At 34.6% G+C, this 23,532-nt stretch overlaps 1 protein-coding gene across 1 annotated transcript in view; it reads right to left on the bottom strand.

Annotated features, from left to right (window-relative positions):
* Positions 1-23,532, bottom strand: part of BLTP3B (bridge-like lipid transfer protein family member 3B) — a 116,631-nt gene that overhangs the window by 14,806 nt on the left and 78,293 nt on the right. The window contains exons 11-18 of the mRNA XM_040490421.1: positions 21,905-22,046; positions 17,730-17,923; positions 14,622-16,120; positions 14,272-14,447; positions 13,432-13,571; positions 12,622-12,772; positions 8,616-8,869; positions 8,285-8,393 (exon numbers count right to left, since the gene is read on the bottom strand). Coding sequence (XP_040346355.1) covers positions 8,285-8,393; positions 8,616-8,869; positions 12,622-12,772; positions 13,432-13,571; positions 14,272-14,447; positions 14,622-16,120; positions 17,730-17,923; positions 21,905-22,046 — 2,665 coding nt within the window. The remainder of the gene's footprint in view (positions 1-8,284; positions 8,394-8,615; positions 8,870-12,621; positions 12,773-13,431; positions 13,572-14,271; positions 14,448-14,621; positions 16,121-17,729; positions 17,924-21,904; positions 22,047-23,532) is intronic.

Here is a 23,532-nt window from a genome sequence, read left to right as displayed (position 1 = left end):
TTTTTTTTTTTTTTTTTTTTTTTTTTTTACTGTTTATTTATTTTGAGAGAGAGAGACAGCAAGAACAGGGAAGAAGGATCCCCAAAACTGCAAGATCATGACCTGAGCCAAAAGCAAGAACCAGATGCTTAACCGACTGAGCCACCCAGGCACCTCAGTATGGTTATAGTATCTTAATATGGTACGATTACAAATAGGGTTGCTTTATATTTTTCAGTTATGTTGTTAGATAGATAAAAGTTTAGATAAAAGAAGTTTAGATAAAAGTTAGATAGATAGACTTGTGTTTTGGGAGGTCTTTTATCAATGAAATCTTTCTTTGGGGTCAAAAAATTTAACAGCCACTTCACCAAAGAAGATAAACAGATGGCAAATGGCATATGAAAACATACTCTGCATCATATGTCATCAAGGAAATGCAAATTAAAACAACTTATGACTAAACAGTGATTTAGAATGGTCAAAATCCAGAACAGACAATAAATGCAAGGAAGGATGTGGAGCAGCAGGAACTCTCATTCACTGCTGGTGAGAAATGGTACAACCACTTTCTTATAAAATAAACCATATATTTACCGTAAGACCCAGCAATCATGTTCCTTGGTATTTACTCAAAGGAGCTGAAAAATTATGTCCACACAAAAGCCTGCGCATGGATGTTTTGTGATAGTTTTTTTATTTATAACTACCAAAAAGTGGAAGAAACCACAATGTCCCTCAGTAGGTGAATGGATAAATAAACTGTGGTACATACAATGTAATATTATTCAGCTCTAAAAAGAAATCAGCTATTAAACCTTGGTGGGGGGGGGGGGGGCACAAACAGAGAGGAATCTTTAATGTATATTACTAAATGAAAAAGACCAATCTAGTAAGACTACATACTATATGATTCCAACTACATGACATTCTGGAAAAGGTAAAACTATGGAGACAATAATAAGATTGGGGCTGCAGTGGGGAGGGAGGATAAACAGAGTACAGAGGATTTTTAGGGCAGCAAGACTGCTCTGTAAGTTATTACTAAACTGATGGATATATGTCATTATATGTTTGCCCAAACATACAGAATGTATGACACCAAGAATAACCCTAATGTAAACTATGGGCTTTGAGTGATAATGATGTGTCAATGTAGGTTCATCAACTGTAACAAAAGTATCACTCAGGTGGAAGATGTTTGTGACAGGAGAGGCTATGAGGTTATGCACCTGTGGTAGCAGTGGGTATATGGGAAATTTCTGTGCCTCTGCTCAATTTTGCTGTAAACCTAAAAATGCTCTAAAACTCTTTTAAAAAACTGTCCCATTTCCCACTGTTAGTTTTAAATTTAATGGTATCTCTCATTTCCTTTTTGTTAGCTTTTGTCTGGTATATATTTTTGTTCCATCACATATTTTCAGTGTCTCTGTGTCATTTTATTTTGAAGGAATATTTTTGAAATTTGAAGGAATATGTCCTGCCGCACATACCTTGATTTTTCCCCTAACACTATCTTAGTGCCTCTGCCTTTTAACAAGGGAATTTAAACAATTCATATTTACCACAATGACTTAACTGTTATATTCTAATTTAATGTTTTCTATTTATCATGCTTCCTTTTTATTCCATTTTTAATTTTTTACCTTTTGTTAGATTAATTGGATATTGTCATCCAAGTTTCTCCTCAGTCCTAATGGTTTAAAGATTATTATCTTTAGTAATCTAAGGTTATATATACAATATTAGCACATATTATTTAAACACACATTGTTCTATCAAAGTCTAGTGTAACTGCCCTCTTAAAAGGACAAAAAAAACAAAAACAAGACAAAAACTTAAGCACAATTTTATTAACCTATTTCCCTTCCTTTTCCCCCCAGTGCAACCTCTCATACAAACATCATATAGAATTTTAGTTACACATTAAAAACAATTTTCCTTATAGAAATGAACAAAAATTTAGGTTTAACACCAAGTTTTACTAGTTTCTTATTACTGTTCCTTACTAATTTTTCATTTTAATTAATTCTATTAAAAAAAGCTGTTCTTATTTTTGCCTTTACTTTTTAAAATTTTTATATTTAAATATTTATTTAAGTAATCTCTACATCCAACATGGGGTTTGAACTTACAACCCGAGATCAAGGGTTACATGCTCCTCCAACTGAGTCAGCCAGGCACCCCCTTATTTTTGCCTTTAAAATAAAAGTTAAGGTTTGGGGCACCTAGGTGGCTCAGTAGGTTGAGTGTCTGACCTCGGCTCAGGTCATGATTTCGCAATTCGTGAGTTCAAGCCCCGCGCTGGGCTGTTCTGACAGGTCAGGGCCTAGAGCCTGCTTCCAATTCTGTGTCTCCCTCTCTTTCTGCCCCTTGCCTGCCCATTCTCATTCTCTCATTCATTCTCTCTCTCTCTCTCTCTCTCTCTCTCCTTCCCTCCCTCCCTCCACTCTCAAAAATAAACAGTAAAAAAGTTAAAAGTTAAGGTTCAAATTATTGTCCCACAGAATTTTGAAGATATTACTTAACTATCTTTTAGCATCCAATGTTGCCAATGGAGAGTATGATGCAAATAAACCTGATTTTCATCCTTTTGCTTTTCTCTCTAAAAGAGTTTAAGACTTTTCTCTTTGTCTTCAGTATTACGAAATGTCACCAATATGTCTAGGTAAGATTTGTCTTTCACTCACTTTGCTCGGCATTTAGTTGGCTCTATCAACTTGAAGGCTTGTTTCTTCCTTCAAATTTGAGACATTTCATTACTTTTTAAATTATGTTTCCTAATTCCTTTTTTCCTGTTCTGTCTTTCTGGAACTCTCTTTAGATACATGCTCTCCTTCGTGTATGTGTGGCCACCTGAACACCACTGGTCAAAAGAAATGTGTTTCTCCTACCCGATGCCCTCCCACCCTATGAATATACCTCAACATCTTTAAATATTTCTTTCCCCTAGACTTCTTTCCCTATTCCCATGGCCCAGATACCCCCTGCACAATGAACTGCGCTTTGCTAGAGCTACAGCTCCTTGCAGCTCCTTTGCCGCTCTATTTTTCTTTCACTCTTTCCCTATTGTGTGTCTTTCTTAATGGTTATCTCAATGATTTTACCATACTTTTTAAACTTGTTTTTCCTCCCCTCTCCCTTTTTTAGAATACCCTTTGTTCAGTCTTTGCTATCTGTGCTATACAAAATAGCAGCCATTTAGCAACACATGGCTATTAAAATTTAAATTGATTAAATATAAATAAAATTAAAATTCACTTCCTTAATTGCACTAGCCACATTTCAAGTGCTCAATAGCCACTTCATTATAGATTATAGAACATTTCCATAAGCAGGAAGTTATACTGCACATTGTTGTCATAGACATATTCAACTTGAGCTGTGTCCAGTGTTTTTAAGCTGTCTTTATTCACCCAGACATCACAAAAGTATGTTTTTTGAATATCTACTAGGCAAGACAGTATTTTAGGAGATAGGGATAGCAATGTATCAAATGAATTCCTGCACTCATGTAACTTACATGCTACTCAACAAATAAGAAAGAATATAGTATATCAAAAGGTTCTAAATGTTCACTGAGATCAGTAAGGAGGGCTAGGGAGAAAAGGAGTGACAGGGATGGGAGAAGGATAGATGGACAGAAATCTCTAAAAGGGGGGATGTGACCAGAGACCTGCGAAAAGTAATGAACTGAGGCATGGGGATATCTGAGGTAAGAGAGTTCCAGGCAAAAGTACTGCCAAGTACAAACGCCCTGAGACAGGAGTCAGACTAACAGGAATGAATGGTGCAGAGGGGGAAAACAGCAGGGGTAACAATGGAGAAAAGCAAAGAACAGGATCATGTTGGATTTCGAAAGCCACTGGAAGGACCTCAGTAATTTTAATTGGATTGCAAAAGGAAGCCAGTGGAGGGTCTTTAGTTGAGAAGTTATTTGATACAAATTAAATTTTAACAATGGTACTCTGGTTGGTGGGTTGGTAATAGTGCAGGCAAACAAAGGCAAAAGAAGAAATACAACTTAGGAATTAACCAGAATAATTCAAGCAGATTTGGAAGTGCTAGTGTTATAGATGGTAGGAAAAGGTCCAATTCTGGTTGTTTCTTAAAGCTGGTGGTTTTAGGGAGGCTATTGTTTTTATTTCAAAGATAAGACTTTTAATTTTCAAAGATTTTTAACCGATTATTTTCCATAAGAGCTTGTTCTTATTCTAGGAGTTCAAAATCCTATCACGTGTTTATAAAAGTCTCTACTTTTCTTTGGCATTAACTGTATTATTCATTTATTTCTTGCCTCTTAATTGGTTTTTGAAATAGGCATTTTGTCATTTATTTCACCCATCCAACATTAGAATTCCTTTCTTAATGTGAAGAATTTCATTGGGGGAGTAAAATTTGCTTCCTTCAATAAATGTTGGAAAAGACTACTGAAACTTCCCGATTCCTTTCCATGAGTGTGACACAGATGTTGCCTCAAATTGTACTCACCTTAGATTTCCCTCAGATACTAAAGAAGGGAAGGGAGAGAACTTTCTCTTTCTGGGGGCAACAGCGGTGACAGTAGGGGCAAGGTCAAGTACCTAAGAATAAAAGTTCAAACAGGGCTGACTGCAGAAGTTGCCGTAAGGATGAATACACAGACCAATAATGACAGTAGTGCAAAATGAAAAATCAAGTGTCCAATGTCAGGCAGTAGTGTGTCCCATCACACTAGATTACAATGTAGTGTGGTTTGGGGGTATGGATCTGACAGGTAAATCTTGAGCCTGGTTCCCCAGATCGCCCATGATTCTAAAACATATATATTTAAGAGCTTTGTTAAATGATTCACATGTCCCATTTACCCATTTAAAGTGTGTGGTCCAGGGGAGCCTGGGTGGCTGAGTTGGTTAAGCATCTGACTTCAGCTCAGGTCATGATCTCGTGGTTCATGGGTTCGAGCCCCATGTTGGGCTCTGTGCTGATAGCTCGGAGCCTGGAGCCTGCTTTGGATTCTGTGTCTCCCTCTCTCTCTGCCCCTCCCCTCTTGCACTCTGTCTCTCTCTCTCTCTCTCTCAAAGGTAAACATTACAAAATTAAAAAAAAAAATTAATGAAGTGCGTGGTCCATAGGTTTTTAGTACGCTCTCCAATGGTACAACCATCACCACAATCACTTTTAGAACATTTTCATCACCCTGAAATTCCACTGTACCTATTAGCAGTCTCTCCCCATTTCCTTCCAATCCTGCCTCCAGCCCTAGGTACCCACTAATTTACTTTGTCTTTACAGATCTGCCTTTCCTGGAAATTTCATGTAAATGAAATCATACAGTATGTGGTCTTTCATAACTGGCCTCTTTCATTTAGCATAACATTTTCAAAGCTTCCCTGCTGTGACATGTATTAGTGCTTCATTCTTTTTATTGCTGAATAATAATCCATTGTATGAATATATCACAGTTTCCTTGTCCACTCATACCATGATGACATTTGGGTTGTTTCCACTTCTGGGCTATTATGAATATTGTTCTTGTCAACATCAACATTTGTGTACAAGTTTTTGAGTGGACCTCTGTTTTTACTTCTCTTGAGTGGAACTTCTGGGTCATAAGTAATTCTGTTTAACTTTCAGAGTTACTGCCAAATTGTTTCTCAAGCACCCACACCATTTTACAAGCCCAGCTATGTAGGAGGGTTCCAATTTCTGCACATCCTCCCACCACTTGTTATCATCTGTCTTTTTGATTAGTCACCTTAGTAAGTCTGAAGTGTTATCTCATTGTGGTTTTGATTTACATTTCCATAATGGCTAATGACGTCAAGCATATTTTCATGTGCTCATTGGCCATTTTTATATCTTCATCAGAGAAGTATCTGTTCAAATCTTTGCCTATTTTTAAATTGGGTTATGTATCTTTTTTAGTTTTGAGTTCTTTATATAGCCGGGATACCAGCCCCTTACCAAATAAATGACTTATGAATATTTCTTCCATCCTGTGGGCTGTCTTTTTACTTTGCTGACAGTATCATTTGAGGCATAAAAGTTTTAAATTTTCATGAAGGCCAATTCATCTACATTTTTCTTTTGTCATTTACACTTTTGGTGTGGTATCTGAGAAGGCTTCTTAACCCAGGGTCATTAAGATTCATTCCTATATTTTCTTTTAAAGAGTTTCAACATAGTTTTACCTCTTACTTTAAACTCTGACCCATGAAGAGTACATTTTTGTGGATGATACAGGGAAGAGGTCTAGGCTCCTTCTTGTGGTATGTTTCAGCACCATTTGTAGAAAAGGCTAGTCTTTCCCACATTGAATGGTCTTGGCACCATTGTCAAAACTCAGTTCATCATAAATGTAAGAGTTTATTTCTGGTCTCTTAATTCTATTCCATTCCAATAATCTTTGTTAAACTCCTTCTCTACTCAATTAGCTAGAGAATATTTCTTGCTTACAATCATGACTACTGCCTATTTACAATCAATCAAATGTTTGAGAATTCTTGGGTGTTTGCTTATCCCATTTTCTTGACTATGGATGTTGTTTCTATGTGCCATAGCTGACATCCAGTGATGGAGTGGAGGGAAGGGAGAGATACCAAGTTCATCAACTGGGTATAAAATCATTCCCTTCCTGGGGCCTGGCAGCTGTAGAATTTACCCTCCATGTTTTAGTCTATATGCAAACCCCACTGAAGTGTGCTATTTGGTAGAAGCGCAGGAAATGGTCTCAAAAAGAAGTGTCTAGATTGTTCACCTATTGCCTCAGGGGATCTATTCTAATTTCAGCATTCTGTTGCGATGCTTTTTGAGGAGAAAAATCTCCTATACTCTCTTGACACCATTTGAGTGATGAGTTTAGAAAAAGGAACTCTGTGTGAGATTCAGTCTCTCCTTTCTTTGGTCTAAGCGTTGCCCACAAAAAGGATGCATTCTATTCTGCTTTATCTACAAGACAGACCTGCCTGTTTTGGGATCTAAAGTATTTAGGGGGAAAGAGACGTAAAGCAAACTTATCTTCTTACACCTAAGCTATTTGCTCCATGTGAGCTATTTCAGAAAAGAAACTGACTTTTTTTTTCCTTTATTGACCTGATGTCTTTGCTCTGGTTCCCAAATTCCAGAAGGGGTAGACTTGTTAGTTAAGAGTTGCCCATGAACTGATCCTACCTTAGCAACAGTCCTCTTTTAGATGGGATTATGGCTCCAGATTTTTCTGGTTTTGCCTCTTTGGCAAAGTACTCTGATTTTGTGCACTTACAAGGATTTTTTTTTTTAAATTTTTAACAGTTATTTATTTTTGAGAGACAGAGGCAGAGTGTGAGTGAGGGAGGAGCAGATAGAGAGGGAGACACAGAATCTAAAGCAGGTTCCAGGCCCTGAGCTGTCAGCACAGAGCCTGACATGGGCTTGAACTCACGAACCATAAGATCATGACCTGAGCCAAAGTCAGATGCTTACCCAACTGAGCCACCCACGTGTCCCAAGGATTTCTGATCCTCTGATGGCACTTACTTTTCTTACTGTATGACTTTATTCTTCTTTTAACATATGTCATTTCATGAGGTCTGATAGATGAAATAGATGCATATAACAGCTCCTCATATTTCACTCTCAAGAAACTACTAATAAAGTGAGACCGGAATACCTAAGTCAACCAAGCCAAGCTCTTTCCTCTACTCTACATCACCTTGTAAGATATAGCCCTTACACTAGAGACCTTAACAATCTTGTTACAATGGAGACACTAATTCTTACATTGAGATAAAAGTAAAACTAAATAAGTAATTAATGTATAGAGAATAAGTAAGTACCCAAGAATTATAAGAAGTTACACCAGGTTATAAAGAACAATTGATTGAAAAGGAGGAGCTTGAGACAAATTTGAAAGGAAACATACAATTCTAATGAGAAATAAGAAGGCAAATAAGAACATGGAGATGGAAAAGTGCACAAAAAATTCTGTTACAGGAAGTACACCAAGTTGGCTGAGTTATATATAAAAGAATAGTGGGAGATAAACCTAAGAAAGAGATCAAGAAGCCCAAGTAAGCTTAAGAGCCATGTAAGACCATAAAAACCTGTGTCACTTTCATTCAAAATACATTTGTAGAACAGGTATTAAAGCCACTGTAGATGAGTTATTTTTGAGGTAAAAGGTCCATACATAGATGACATTCTATTCTAAGGTAGTGAAATTGTCCCCCAATCACCTACTACCACATATTTCATATCTATAAACAGGAAGTACAAGTAAACAAATCAGCATATCAATAACTTTAAATCTCAGTAGGTGTTCAATAACAATGTTTTTCATATATACCTCTGATATGAAAAGAACCATCATCATTTCTCTCTACCACAAGATGGTCAATATGAACAGTTATAGGAGCTGGCTCAAGGGATATTGTACTACTACGAGGACTGTCGTCCTGTAAAAAAGAGAAGCGGTATCAGCATGTTGTTATTAAAGTAAATGATTTCTAATTTCTATGATTCTTTTCATTATTCCCCCACAAAGACCAAAAACTCATATCAATAAATGCTAATAAGCACATATTATAGAGAAGACACATTCTTAAGCATGAATTAAAGTCCCAGTCGGCAAAGTGAACATTCATAACACGAAAATATATAAATACTTATTAACATACTTTTAAATTTATTTTTGTGTTAGAAACTTGTATCTTCATTGGCATCACGGTTGCAACAGTTTCATCTTCCAAAAAATGTTGAATATTAGTAAGCGAAGATGTAAAAAACTCTGTGCTAAAGTTTTCTATATGGCATTGCAAAAATCCATTTTTTTCTGCAAGCAAAGAGTGTATTACAGCACCAGGCCCACTCTCAAATCTCAGAGTAATCTCAGGAGAGGATTTGGAATGAATTACAGATTTATGATCTGAACCTATGGAAAAAGAACACATGAAAATCATAACTTGTAGCACTATTCAAAAACTCTCAATATTTGTCATCAGACATTATTGTCACTTTGTATAATGTTAAAGCAATAATATCTTACACTTTTAATATTTATCTTTCATTTACATGATATTTACAGTACATATACAATATACCATACACAGCCCTTCAATTTTTATAGACCTTCCATGGCACTTCTGTTGACCTATCTATATTTTCTAATGTTTTGGTGCCATGAAAACATATACCATGATATAAATCTGATATGATGCACACCTAAGATACTTAGAATGTCTGAGTGTGTACCTATCTATTCATTTATAATGTAACAGACAAATGTGATAAACAGTCATGACACTTAAAGCGACACTTAAGCCATTTCTTAAGAAATAACAAAAACGTGAAGTTCTGTACCTTCCTCATTAAAATTGGGTCCTTATATAATTAGAAAAGTAAGTAGACAAGACCTCAATAAAATGTCTCTATTAGAAAACAATTTTAAAACTGAAATTAAAGCAAGGGAGATATATATTACATTTATGTTTATACTGATTTATACATATATATAAATATAGTATACATGTATTTACGCCTTGGCCTTGTTCCAAAAAAGACTTTGAGTTGGCTGAGATAAATACTAAATTCAAAAACAAATTTTATCATTTCAATAAAGACTCATAGAAAATCTGATTTTAAAAAACAAAAGTTTTCAGTATGACCACTTAAGTGAACCTACCCTCACAGCAACTATTTTGTTTATATTACGTTACCTAGCTCCAAAAAGAGTAAGAGGCAAAACGTTCATGGTATAATCAAATGAAAAATAAGTAAGCAATGGAAAAGGACAGAAGGAAAAAGGTAAGGATGGGCAGTAAGATTAATGACTCCAAACACATTATTTACTTTTTCTGTGCCACAGGTGAACCAAAAATGAACTTTCTAGCAGCAAAGAGAAAAATGTGATCAGTTTCACAATTTACAGAACTGATGAATTAAAAAAAAAAACAACTAACTGTTCTGGAAAAGTCAGACTATTGAAATATCAAAGTCACCAGTCTCATGGGTCCTTGTAGGAAGACCTACTAATTAAATTCATGATGGAGTGTTTATTTTCCCTCAGCATGGATATGAATCCTTTAGTCCTATAAAGGCCAAATTTATACATATTTGTGAGGGGGAGGGGATGTAAGAAAATAAACATACCCATATTTATACATCAAGGATAGATCTCCATACACAATTCAAAGTGGAGAGTTGTTTCTGTAACTTTATTTCAGGTACAGGATAACGTTTAATTAATGTTAGTACTACAAATCAACATTCAAAATAAATAAATAATATACAGGAAGAGTTCAAATAAAATTCTAAAGCATTCTTTAAATAATTAAGAAGATTTTCTTTTTAAATAAAAGGCAAAAGCCACAAATTGATAATGGTTAGTGTTCTTTCCTATATCAAGAAAAATAAGAGTTTATTAACGTCTATTTAATAATAAGGACAATTAGAAAGAACTTTGTAAATGTGACTTTGTTTTGCCTTTCATCTGTTTATCCACGTATCTACACACACACACACACACACACACACACACACACACACACACACACAGAATGAGAGAGAGATTACCTACTCAGTCTAAGGAGCTGAGAGCCAGAAATAATTTCAAACAAAAAGAATATTTATTTGGAGCAGAGATAAAACAAAATCTTCACTAGTCAAAACTCACTCCTCTCTTCTACCTCTTACGCCATGAAATTATTATATTAAGGTCTTTCTACTAAAGGACTCCAAAATCCACACATTATAGAAAAACAAAAACAAAATCAAAAACAACTTCGCAATTTTAACTGGTCATGTCAGAGTGACAGCAGATAACAAACTGTAGGTCAATCTTTATTCGCATGGTTTATTAATGTTTTAAATGTTCAAGCTAAACTAGTTTTTTCTCCTTTTCCTTTTATTTCATTTCCCCTTGCCCCTTTCTTTTCCTTTGCTTTCTTCCTTCTTGTTTTTTGGAAAAAAAATTTTTTTAATGTTTATATATTTTTGAGACAGAGAGAGACAGAGCATGAATAGGGGAGGGTCAGAGAAGAGAGAGGGAGACACAGAATCTGAAGCAGGCTGCAGGCTCCAAGCTGTCAGCACAGAGCCCGACATGGGGCTCGAACTCACAAACCCTGAGATCATGACCTGAGCTGAAGTCGGAAGCTCAACCAACTAAGCCACCCAGGCGCCCTGCTTCCTTCTTGTTTTTTATCTTTAAACAACTGAGGCAGTTGAGAAAAATAAGGTATTAGCACTGACTATATGATCCATACATACAGGACATTTCAAAATGATTTCAGTAAGGAACAACATGAAACAAATTAATAGGACATGGTACTAACTGACCCATAAAAATAAGTAAAAACAATTGCAACTGGAAATAATTTTAAGACTGTACAATTTGAAAACTGTTTTGAATTTGGGAATAGAACAGGATCTAAGTTTTGAAATTTTGGTTTTCTTGCCCACTATGAAACCTTTCCAATTGTATATTTAGCTTCCACTAGTTTGCATGCTTTTGGGATTGATACTTGTCAACAGGAAATTCTTGAAATTTCTTAACAGCTACATTGTAAACTGCAAGGCCTATACATAGAAAAATGCCTGGAGACAATTTTTTTTTCTATGATGCTGATTTAAAGACAAATGGCACATTTACCTGCAATTCCCAGGATGTGAGGTGATAGTATACTTATTTGATACCATGCAGGACTATGTATTTCAACAATATATGTATCAGATACAGCATTCTATATATATAGCAAAGAAAAATATTTACAGCTCAGTGGCTTTTTAAAAGAATTAAAAATTTGAGCAATGTCATTTTATTTTATTTAAATTTTTTTAACATTTTTTAATTTATTTTTGAGACAGAGAGAGACAGAGCATGAACAGGGGAGGGCCAGAGAGAGAGGGAGACACAGAATCTGAAACAGGCTCCAGGCTCTGAGCTGTCAGCACAGAGCCCGACGCGGGGCTTGAACTCACAGACCGTGAGATCATGACCTGAGCCGAAGTCGGACGCTCAACAGACTGAGCCACCCAGGCGCCCCTGAACAATGTCATTTTAAATGCTTAATAGAACTATTCTAATAAGTTAATTTCTTCAAATGACTGAAAACCATGAGTGGTAACTCCATATAAACTTTGAAAAAGGGATAGTTTTATGTGGTTTCCTCTTTATACACTGCATGTTTTGTTGTTCCTATCCCCCTACGTTCAGATGAATGTGTTGATGTTAGAATGAAGGACCGTAAGAACATGACATACGATTTTGCCAAATCGTATCATGTCAGACTCAGGAAATGTTTGCTTACAAGCAAGATAATGGAATGTAAAAATTGACATTTATTCTAGCATAGAGCTAAGTTTGACATTCTAGGATTACTTTATTATTCTTTTCATACAGAAAAGACCTGTTTTCTTAAACCTATTATCTCAAAGAATGAGAAGACTAAAAACGATGGCACTTAACAAAAGAAACAAAAAGAAATTAGAGAATACATCCTCAACACATTACATCTCTAATAACAATCAAAATACTTTATGAAAATAAGGTAAGCTAAGAAAACAAATCTCTCACATTATTATAAATAAATGTAATTTTCCTTGAATTCATTTATACCAAAGACAGAACTGCTGAGGAGTTATATGTAAAAAACACAACAAATTTAAATCATATTAAAGTCTTACCTATTGGACGATTACAGAGGTAATGTCGAAGACTGATATTGCCTAACTGATCTGGTGTCACTTGGTCCACTTGAAGACAGATTTCCATATCTTCCCCTCGGATGTCAATTTCCCCATTAACACCAGTAATTTTAAACACCACAACTGACATCTAATAATGATTGCATAAATAATATTAGCATACAAAGTAATTCAAAACAAAATTTAAGAAATGACACAGGAAACTACTAAAATCTCTAAAAATACAATAGTGACCTAATAAAACCAATAATATACTTGTTATCAACAAAACCTGGTTATTACATTACAGTGACAAACTTCAGCTTCCTTTCTTCCTATTCAGTCAAGAGATGAATTTTTTTAGGTCACACAGATAACATTCCTGTGTGAAATTATTTTCATTGAAAGCTGAACATATTTTCTAAGTCATCTGTAAGAATATTTCACTGGGTGGAAAGGACTTATAACAAACCAGTAACATATTTCTTTTGTAGAAAGTTCCTCAGAAGGACTGACTACCATCAACCATCAAACTTGTTTTCAAAGTGTATTTAAATGCAACTACATAAAGGTCAAAAGGTAAAAACCTCCCCTCCACAGTACGAAAAAAAACAGATTTAGAAGAATGAAATTCAGAGAAAAACAATTCAGTAAGAGGGAAGGGAGAAGTGTCAAGAGTAGAACGAGCAAAGTGAGTCACTCACTACTATGGCAATTCACTTTACATAATTATGTCATAAAATCTGTACATATTTATCTGAAATAAAAGTGGTGGCATTTCTCTTCATAGAATCTCTGTGAAATGATTACCAGGTCTTGATTTTCTTGAGCACCCTCTGAATTTGTACTGATGGCATCTGGAGAGGTTTCACCAAAATTCTGTAGATTTGCACTGGCATTTGCACTCTCCGTTAGGCTCTGGTAATTCGTAGTTGAGTTCTTTTTAATACCTGAAATAATAAAAAAGTTAACTAACAAATTAAAATCAGTCTTATACAAACGATCCGACAATGTTAAATTTAACCAAAAAGGGCTATCCTTCAAATCTTTCTTAAGTAAAGGCTTGTTTAAAAGACAATAAGCAAAGAAAAATTAAATTGTAGTTAGTTTAGCAAATAATAAGAAATAACGTCCACAATAAAATGTTAGAGATACTAAAGCCCTAAATGTAGTATGAAAAGAACTCAAAAACACTGAGCACAGCCTTCACATTGCTGGTGTGGTGCTGGCATAGCGGGTTCCTGGTCAGCCAGCTATGCCTCCCTCTCTGCCGTCCTACTTTGAATAACCCCAGTCCAACCACTTCATTTCCCCTTTCAGTACCACTTCTAATTATCTCCTACCTGAAGTTAATGTCACTACAATCAATGTGATCACCCTCTGTTCTTACCTACCTGCCTTAATTTTTCAGTGTGCTGTATTTCATTATTTCTCAAACTCTGTGGAAAAAGACAATCTTAAAAAAATTTTGTGCCCATCATAGATCAGTATCTTTTAAAAATACCATAAAAGTGAATTATTAGAAACAGTGGATTAGAAAAGCCCAAGTCATACAAAACACAGTTTGTTTTAAGTTATTATACAGTTAACCCTTGAACGCTTCTAAGATTTGATTATTTAATATGAATTATTAAACTTGTATTGCTTTACCTTTTTCCAAAAATATATGAGTATCACTTCCATCACTTTCTAACAACTGTTCTTCCAATATCATACTGTCAAGTGAAATGGTGTCCAATGAGGTCTGTGAGGGGCTTCTTTTCATGTTCTTATAAGAAACACAGAGTGGAGCCAGGTTGGGTGGAATCCGTTCCCTAGGCTTTCCACTGTTGACAAAATTATTAGAAAAACATCACATAAAACCCATTCTTCTATGTGTTAACTCTAATGTCATATTTTGTCAGGAGGTTTTCTGTCCAAAAACAAAATATGCCCCCCACCACATACATACATATGCCCAGAAAATCAAAAACCCCCAAATTCCAATAGTATGTTGTTACCTGAAAGATGACTGTGATTTAAGTGTTCTAACCATGGGTGCTTCTTCTTGATTGATTTCTAGGTTCTCAGAGAGTGAAACTGTTTCTGGAAGCAAATCTTCAGCTTTAAAGACTGACTCTATGGTTTCATGTCCTCTAGTAGTTAAATTATTTGAAAGTATGTTTTGATTACCATCATTATCAAAGGACAGCAAACTTGAATCTTCTCTGTAGTTTAAGACACTATTTGAATCTGTATACAAAGAATCCTTTTTGTCACTTGTTTCTGATCCAATTTCTCCTGATCCACTTTTGCACACAATTCCACTACTTTCATCTTCACTTATTTTCCCTAAATTTTTATCTGATAAATAATCAAGAAAAGAAATACCTTTTTGCAGATTTGTATCACTAGCTGATTTAAAAAGCAAAGGATCCTTTGAAGGGACATGGCTAAGGTCAACACTCATAGATCTGTTGTCTGACATGTGATTAACAGTTACACTTCTGATTTGATTTATACCACTACTAACTTGCCTCCTTTTTGAAGACAAACATTCTCCATTTTCTGTAGGCAAATAATCAGGAACCATTGGGCTCACACTTTCAGTGACAGGAGACTTAAGAGTATTTCCTTGATCCACTGGATGTAGCAAAAGAGCCACTTCTGCACTTTTAAGTAAAATTCCAATGCAAATGGATGTCTGACTAGGAGGAGCGCCAGTCACAGCTTCTACATCTTTTCTTAAGTTCTCCAAAAGCAAAATGAGTGACTCGTGGAGGAAAAGCAAGAGCAGATACTGGTAGTGATTGATCTGCATACTGACATGTTTATGAATGTGAACCAGGACATGAACATCTGCATCTGATGATGAAGAGGAAAATCTTAAAAATGTATCTGAAGATTTTGGACTACCATTTGTCAAGGGCTCAGATTCTGTACTATAATACTCTTTCAAGAGCTTCTTCCGCTTCAATCGTCCAGTCAGATCACTAGATTCACTTTGTGATGTATTGAGAGATACCTGATTACAAGTCTGCAGCTCTTTTTGTGACAGGGCATACCTTGTTGGTTGGCAAATCCAGATGGAAAGAGGGAAAGAGTCTATAAAATTTATTGGCCGCCCTTTTCCACTTTTCATCCCTTCATAATCTATCCAAAATTGAGAAAAGTACACAGCCCAAACATCTGTGGCAGCAGAAGTTTTGAGAGTGTGTTTATTCAACTTGGGAATAATATTTCCTTTATAAACTTCATGCATTTTAGTATCTTGTTCATGAGCATGTCTCTGGAAGATTGGATGCAACAGATTAAAATTGTCACCAGATTTGGGAAAGCTGGTATATGCTTTACTGAAAAAATCACAATCTTTAAAGTCTTGAAACAAAGCTTCTAGATCAGAATGTCGACAGTTTGGACAGTGCCTTGTATTTGTGGCAATCATTTCAGAACTCTGAATAGAAACTGCACGTGGTTGATCTTGATGACATTCAGATTTCATTTCAGAAGGAATGACAAACTATAAGAGAAAAAACATTAATCTAGTCTAACTTACAATTCCATACATCTTGAAGATAAAATAATCAAGAACATAACTTAGCTCAGGAATTCTTTTTGGTACATCCCACCAAAACACTACTTTCTTATCCAAACATAATATATGAACTCTCTCCCCACAAATCTTTTTATTAAACCAAGTAAAAAGGACGTAACTAACCACTAAGAAAAGAACAACTTTAAACAAAATTAAAACTAAATCAATATTACTAAAAGCTTACTATGCCTTGAGAATTAAGTGTTAAGTTTGGAAAAAAGAACTTTTTGTTAAGATATTTTAAATTTTTTTTTTAACGTTTATTTATTTTTGAGACAGAGAGAGACAGAGCATGAATGGGGGAGGGTCAGAGAGAGGGAGACATAGAATCTGAAACAAAGATATTTTAAATCCAAGAGATGTGGGGGATAACTGGATGGAATGACTGGATAGATGCCATTAGAATCACTTTTCTCAGATAAAACTATTAAGAAAATAAACTTAAGCATATAGGTCAAACTATTTACTAATTTTTCAGAAATAGTTACTCTCAGTCCTTAAAATATTTTTTTTTTGTCCTTAAAATACTGGTTTTAAAACTGTGCATATTGAGAAAATATAGAGATTACACAACTGTCTTAAAGTATAATTGTGATTTTATAAAATTCATCTTTTTATAATTGAACATAGTAAGATTTTTAAGAAAATCTTTAAAACATTTCTGCAATGAAATTTTAACATTTATGAATAACCCCATTTTACAGAGAAGAAATTAAAGGTATAGAAATTTAGAGTATCACCAACAGATCCAGAAACTGAAATTTTTCATCCAAGTCTTACTCTATTTACTACACTATAGTAGCTGTTGTTTTTTTAAAAAACAAAACGAGAGGTTAGAGTGGGAGAGAGCCAAAGCATAAGAGACTCTTAAAAACTGAGAACAAACTGAGGGTTGATGGGGGGTGGGAGGGAGGAGAGGGTGGGTGATGGGTATTGAGGAGGGCACCTTTTGGGATGAGCACTGGGTGTTGTATGGAAACCAATTTGACAATAAATTTCATAAAAATGAATAAATAAATAAAGTGTGCATAAAAAACAAAACAAAAAACCTTGCTCCTTTAAAGTTTAAATATCCCTGGGATTCAGATTATCAACTACTTGGTTGTAATACAAAGCAAATTTCTATTATCTTTGGATATCAATAACAGAATAACTGTGAACAAATAAAACCCAGATCTAATTTATAAGTTTCACTGTATTAATTTCCACTTTAAAAGAAAAATTTTATAGCTCCGGTAGGAAGTAGGGGAAAAAATACTGAGATTTAAATGTTATTTCTGCTTACCTCCAAATGGATGAGCAGTGACAAAATGAAACAGGTTAAATGGAAGATAGAGAAAGAAGGGGGAAAAATAGTCTCTTAAGGCTTTTTAAACTGAAAATCAAAATTAAAATTAAAATTTCAAAATCAAAATTAAGATTACAATAAAGTTGATTTATATTTGAACACCCATCTTAAATCCTGGAAATTACGATGTTAACTTTTCTTCTCTAAAAATGGTTTTGTTATCACAGTCACTTGTGTATATGGTACCTTTAGCATTAAGCCATCAATTCGAATATCAACATGCTCATCAGATTTTGAATTGTCATTCAACTTGTATACAGCCATAAATTGATTAAGACTCTGTTTTAAATCCAAGAGAAATTGATTTAACCATAGAATACTTCTTTCATCCACGGTAAACTGTAGTGCATTCAGTTGGCTATAAAGGTTGGGAGATGGAACTGTGGAGAAAAAAAATTTTAAAGATTTTTAATGAACAGATAGTCTAAATCTTCCCTGAGAAAAAACATTTTTAACTTTTATTCTTTTTAAATTAAGATAATAAGTTTTGAAATTTTATTTACAAAATTAAAGTGACACATGTGGATGATAATGAATACATTTAGACAGACAAAAAACATTTTTCTATGCTTCACTAACTGAAAAATATATTGTTTATTCTAAAACTATCTATAAATAGGAAACAACGTTTAGATCTCTCTTCCTAGTATCTGTAAGGACTTTTCCTACCTGAATGATAATCTGAATCCTCTAAAATAAGAGAACCGAGTCTAATGACTAATTTCTTACGAAAGTGGTGAACAGGCAGGTCTCCTTTGGGAGGAGGGGCCATGCAGTTTTATTCTCCACTTAATCCTAAGCCTAGAATAGCGCTTGGTGCAAAGTAAAAATTCAAGTATCTACTAGATAATAAAAGGAATATACTCCTTTTTCATAGCTCTCCTCAAATATTAGAATGCCTGGGGGTTGGATAAGTGTTTTAGTGCTAATTTATATTAAACTAATATTCACAATTAGAGTATACACCTCTTTCTTAAATCCTTTTGTTTATACTATAAAAGCCATTATTGTTTTCAGAGCATCTTGATAAAAAATCTTCTATCCCAAACATTCAAACCTACTCACTTCTAGTAAAGCAAATAACATGTATATCTAGATTTTTTAGACAACAATAATTTAAGGAAAATAAATCCAAGGTATAGGATATAATTAAAAAGACAGCATAATAACTATGTCCTAAATAGGATGTTTTTTTGCACTCATTCATTCATTTTCTTCCAGGAAAGATTCACTGAATGCCAACAATATTTTGTGTATGGTGTTAAGCACGAAAATAATAAAATGTCTGTAGATTTTTACTCAACACAGACACAAAGGTAGAAAAATGTAATTCAAGTCTAACAGAGACATCCAATTGGGATGTGGCAGTGCTTATATTTGGAAATTGAAAGGAAGTGGGGTGTTGAAGAGATCACATCATACTCTGGAAGGAAGGAAAAAGAAGGCCTTTCAAGTATAAAATGAGTAATGATGACAGCTACAGAGAGGACTAGAGAGCACATGTAGTCCCCAAAGCTATAACACAGAAGGAAAGAAGAATCCGGGCTGTGGAGATCTGGGACAGAGGAAGAAACTGGTACACTAAGCGCGAGAAAAATCTACACATAGTAGTACAAGTACTACAAGTAGTTTCCAACAGGGGTCTACTTATGAAATAGATTATTATATGGTTATTAAAGATACTTAAATAAACCTGTAGAAACCTGGAATATGCTCATATCATCAAAGGGAAAGGATGTAGGGGCGTATAGGTGGCTCAGTTGGTTAAGTGTCCAAACTCTTGATCTTGGCTCAGGTCATGATCTACTGATTTATGGGATAGAGCTCTGTGTCAGCTCCCACTGACCGCACAGAGGCTGCTTTAGATTCTCTGTCTCTCTCTCTGCCCCTCCCCCACTTACTCTCTCTCACTCACACTTGCTCTCTCTCAAACTTTAAAAAAAAAAAAAAAAAAAAAGAACTTAAAAGAAGGGTACAGGGGGGCGCCTGGGTGGCGCAGTCGGTTGAGCATCCGACTTCAGCCAGGTCACAATCTCGCGGTCCGTGAGTTCGAGCCCCGCGTCGGGCTCTGGGCTGATGGCTCAGAGCCTGGAGCCTGTTTCCGATCCTGTGTCTCCCTCTCTCTCTGCCCCTCCCCCGTTCATGCTCTGTCTCTCTCTGTCCCAAAAATGAATAAAAAACGTTGAAAAAAAAATTAAAAAAAAAAAAAAGAAGGGTACAGGATGTAAAGCAAATATGCAAAAGAAATACATACATTAAAAACAGGACGAGCAATACTATACTTACTGTATGGTCTCAACTGTCCCCTCAAAACTGGTATGCTAACCCAGGGTACCTCAGAATATGACTGTATTTGAAGACAGAGCTTTTAAAGAGGCAATTATAGTAAAAATGAGTTCATATGGATGGGCTCTAGTATATATAGTACAATCAGCATCATTAGGAAACACACACAGAGCAAAGACCATGTGAACAGACAGCCATCCACAAGCCAATAAGAATTCTCTGAAGAGGGGCGCCTGGGTGGTTCAGTCAGTTGAGCGTCCGACTTCAGCTCAGGTCATGATCTCACGCTCCGTGAGTTCGAGCCCCACGTCGGGCTCTGTGCTGACGGCTCAGAGCCTGGAGTCCGCTTCAGATTCTGTGTTTCCCCCTCTCTCTGCCCCTCCCCTGCTCATGCTCTGTCTCACTCTGTCTCAAAAATAAGTAGAAACAAAAAAAAGAATTATCTGAAGAAACAACCCTGCTGACACTTGATCTAGAACTTCCAACCTCCAAAATTATGAAGAAATGAATGTCTTTTGTTTAAATCACCCAGTCAGTGGTGCTTTGTTATGGCAGCCCTAACAAATTCATACATTTATGTTTTAGCAGAAGTTGTCTCTAAACTGTAGACTCGTGGCCAGTTTTTTATTTTTGGTATATTCTTTTTTTAAATAACATAACATATATTACATTTACAATTATTTTAACAGTTATATTTTTATAAAGTTGGGTTGCTTAACAAAGAGATGAAATATAAGGACTGAAAATGGATCCCTGTACCTTTGTATATGTTTGAAAATTTTCATAGTGAAAAGTTAAATTAAACAGTTAAACATAACCTAGCAATTCCATTCCTAAGTATCTAGGGGGCTAGACTTTAAATTGCTGTAAGGAATTTAATGTTTTTATCAGAAAAAATATATATTATAGAATAAGATTACAATTCCTATGGCACGTGTTAATAAAAATGATAGAAATAAATAAACCTAGCTTAGAAATCAGAAATCTTGGAAACTAGTCTTCACTCTGAAGAATTACTAACTCAGTGATGCATTACTTAAGGAAAACACTTGTTTGTAAGGACCAAGGAGGACTGGAAACAATGGGATTCTCCAGTTACAGACAAATGGTTGTGAATATTATGGGAAGGCAGTGTAATATAGCTGCAGCCTGGGGGGAAGACACATGAATTCTGATTTAGAAGACCCACATCTCAGCTGTGCCATTTTACTAAGGTGCTAAGCAAATGTCTTAACCTTTTTTAATTTTCTCACTGTTTTGGTCAGGAAGGTAGAAAGGATAAACAAGAAATACACAAAAGACTGCTGAAAAGCATCAAGATGGTGAGAATTAGATCCCAAAACTTTGGCACAAACAAGGATTAAATAATTAAACAGTTGAAGAAAAGATACTATATAAACAATGGCCAATTTTATTTTGAAAAACTATGAGATGAACTCAGATAATCACATAGAAATTTAGCATTCAAAGAACACAAATGCATAATCATTTTCACTTTAGGACCCCAAAATAGCTTACAAATCAAAATTCATGTAATTCAATGCTCAAAGTAAAGACAAGTGCCAAAAGTTGTCCAAAATATACATTTGTGCATAAAACAGCCAAAAAATTCTCTATAGCTAAAAGAATAAATGCATTATTAATTTTTCAAAGAAATATAGAGTTTTATATAGCTGAAATATAAATAGGTTTTGACTAATGGAAAAAAAATGACCTTATTCTACAAATAAACTAACTTTCATAAATTCTTTCATTTAACAAACAGCTACTAGTAAAGAAATGAGTCAAGCCTCAGGGATAAAATGAAGCATGACTACTACATGATTCCCAACATTAAGGATGCTACAAGCTAGTGAGAGAAAAAAAAATATGAACAAACAGTAAGAACATGTAAGAAATGCTATATAGAGTTATATACTAAAAACAATGAGAACAAGTGTAAAGAACAATGGGCTTTTGTTTCTTTTTTTCACATTTATAAAAGTTGAAAACTTAGCAAAAAAAAAAAAAACAAAAAACAAAAAACAACTTCCCAAGTAATGGACAAATAATAATTAAACAGGAAACTCTCTTACTTGGAAAATCCTTTCCGTCTGGATAGTAATATTCTGTGAATTCTATATAAACAGCTGACATTTCTTGTGGAAGATACAGGGATTTCTTATTGCAAGAAATCATACTTTTGGGGGAAGAACGACACTGTTCTGCTGTAGAGACCTGAAAAAATAATTAAGTATATTGAAGTAACACTGAATAAAGCTCTTTCCAAACAATTTATGCCACATGGGCATCACTTCAAACTCCTAAAAGTACTTCAAATAATTAATTAATGGTTAATTTCCAATGCAAACTTTATTATATATTTAACTTCAAATTAAATTATTTTTAATAACACCAATCAACTATTCAGAAAACCTATAGCCCCTTTGAAGTATTATCAGTTACAAAATCAACTCTTTAGTAAGGTCCTTGCAAACTTATTATTGTAAGCCTTAAAATATCAGAGTATTTCTATTACAGATGTAAGTAAATGGGAGAGTCAGGACACAGATCCAAGTCCTCAAGAATAGACTGCTTTCCCTGGTAGGTATTTTACAGTAATTTGTTACCATAATTTATTATCATGAAAAAGTTAGCTATATACAGAGTTTTAGTCTGGGATAATAAAAAAATTACAGAAATAGATAATGGTGATGGTTATACAACTATGTGAATAAACAATGAGAATGAATGCACAATTAAAAATAGCTAAAATGTTATCAAGTCATTACATTGTATGCATGAAACTAATAATGTTACATGTCAATTATACTTCAATTTTAAAAAATGGCTGAAATGGTAAATTTCATGTTATGCATATTTTACATTAAAGATTAACCTAAAAATAACTACAAATTCTTCTGTCAAATAGTTTGATCACTTATTTTTTTTTTAATGTTTGTTAATTTATTTATGAGAGACACAGAGCGTGAGTGGGGGAGAGGCAGAGAGAAAGGGGACTTCAGGTTCTGAGCTGTCAGCACAGAACCTGATGCAGGGCTCGAACTCATAGACGGAAAGATCATAACCTGACCTGAAGTCGGACACCCAACCAACTGAGCCACCCAGGCACCCCTCACTTACTGTCTTCTAAAAAGACTATGAGTTTTAAGGTTCTTTTTACACTTTTTCACTCTCCCCTGAAAATGGTGAATTTACATAAAAAATGTATATACTAATTTCCCCCAAAGTTCAACCAATAGTTTTATCAATTTCATTTATTTGTACTTGTTTAGTATATATTCAGGTATGTATCTCAAGGTTAACTTTTTTCATTCATTCAACAAACATGTATATTTCTCATATGAAGTAGAATATTTCTCTTGTATAAATTGCTAATAAAACCTTTGAAACCTTGTATAGACTTTACAAATTTAAGTCAGTTCCTTGCATTATCTAATTAAGAAGTTTTTCTTTGCATATATGGAAACAAATCCTTTTCACCTCAAAGTATCAACTTATTTTAATAGACAATAGCTTACTTCCTTTTTCCTTCAATAGTTAAAAGGTTATTCAAATTGATATAAACATACTATTTTCTTTCAGTTATTTTTATTTGTTTTGTTCTGGTGTATTTGTATATGTGGGATTTCTTTTTTTTTTTTTTTTAATATTTATTTACTTTTGAGAGAGAAAAGAGACAGAATGGGGGGGGGGGGGGGCG

This window comes from Herpailurus yagouaroundi, unplaced genomic scaffold, assembly GCF_014898765.1.
Source record: "Herpailurus yagouaroundi ecotype Mexico unplaced genomic scaffold, PumYag 182, whole genome shotgun sequence".
Lineage (NCBI taxonomy): Eukaryota > Metazoa > Chordata > Mammalia > Carnivora > Felidae > Herpailurus > Herpailurus yagouaroundi.
The sequence above is the reverse complement of the archived record's forward strand: the minus strand, read 5'-3'. Positions and strand labels throughout refer to the sequence as shown.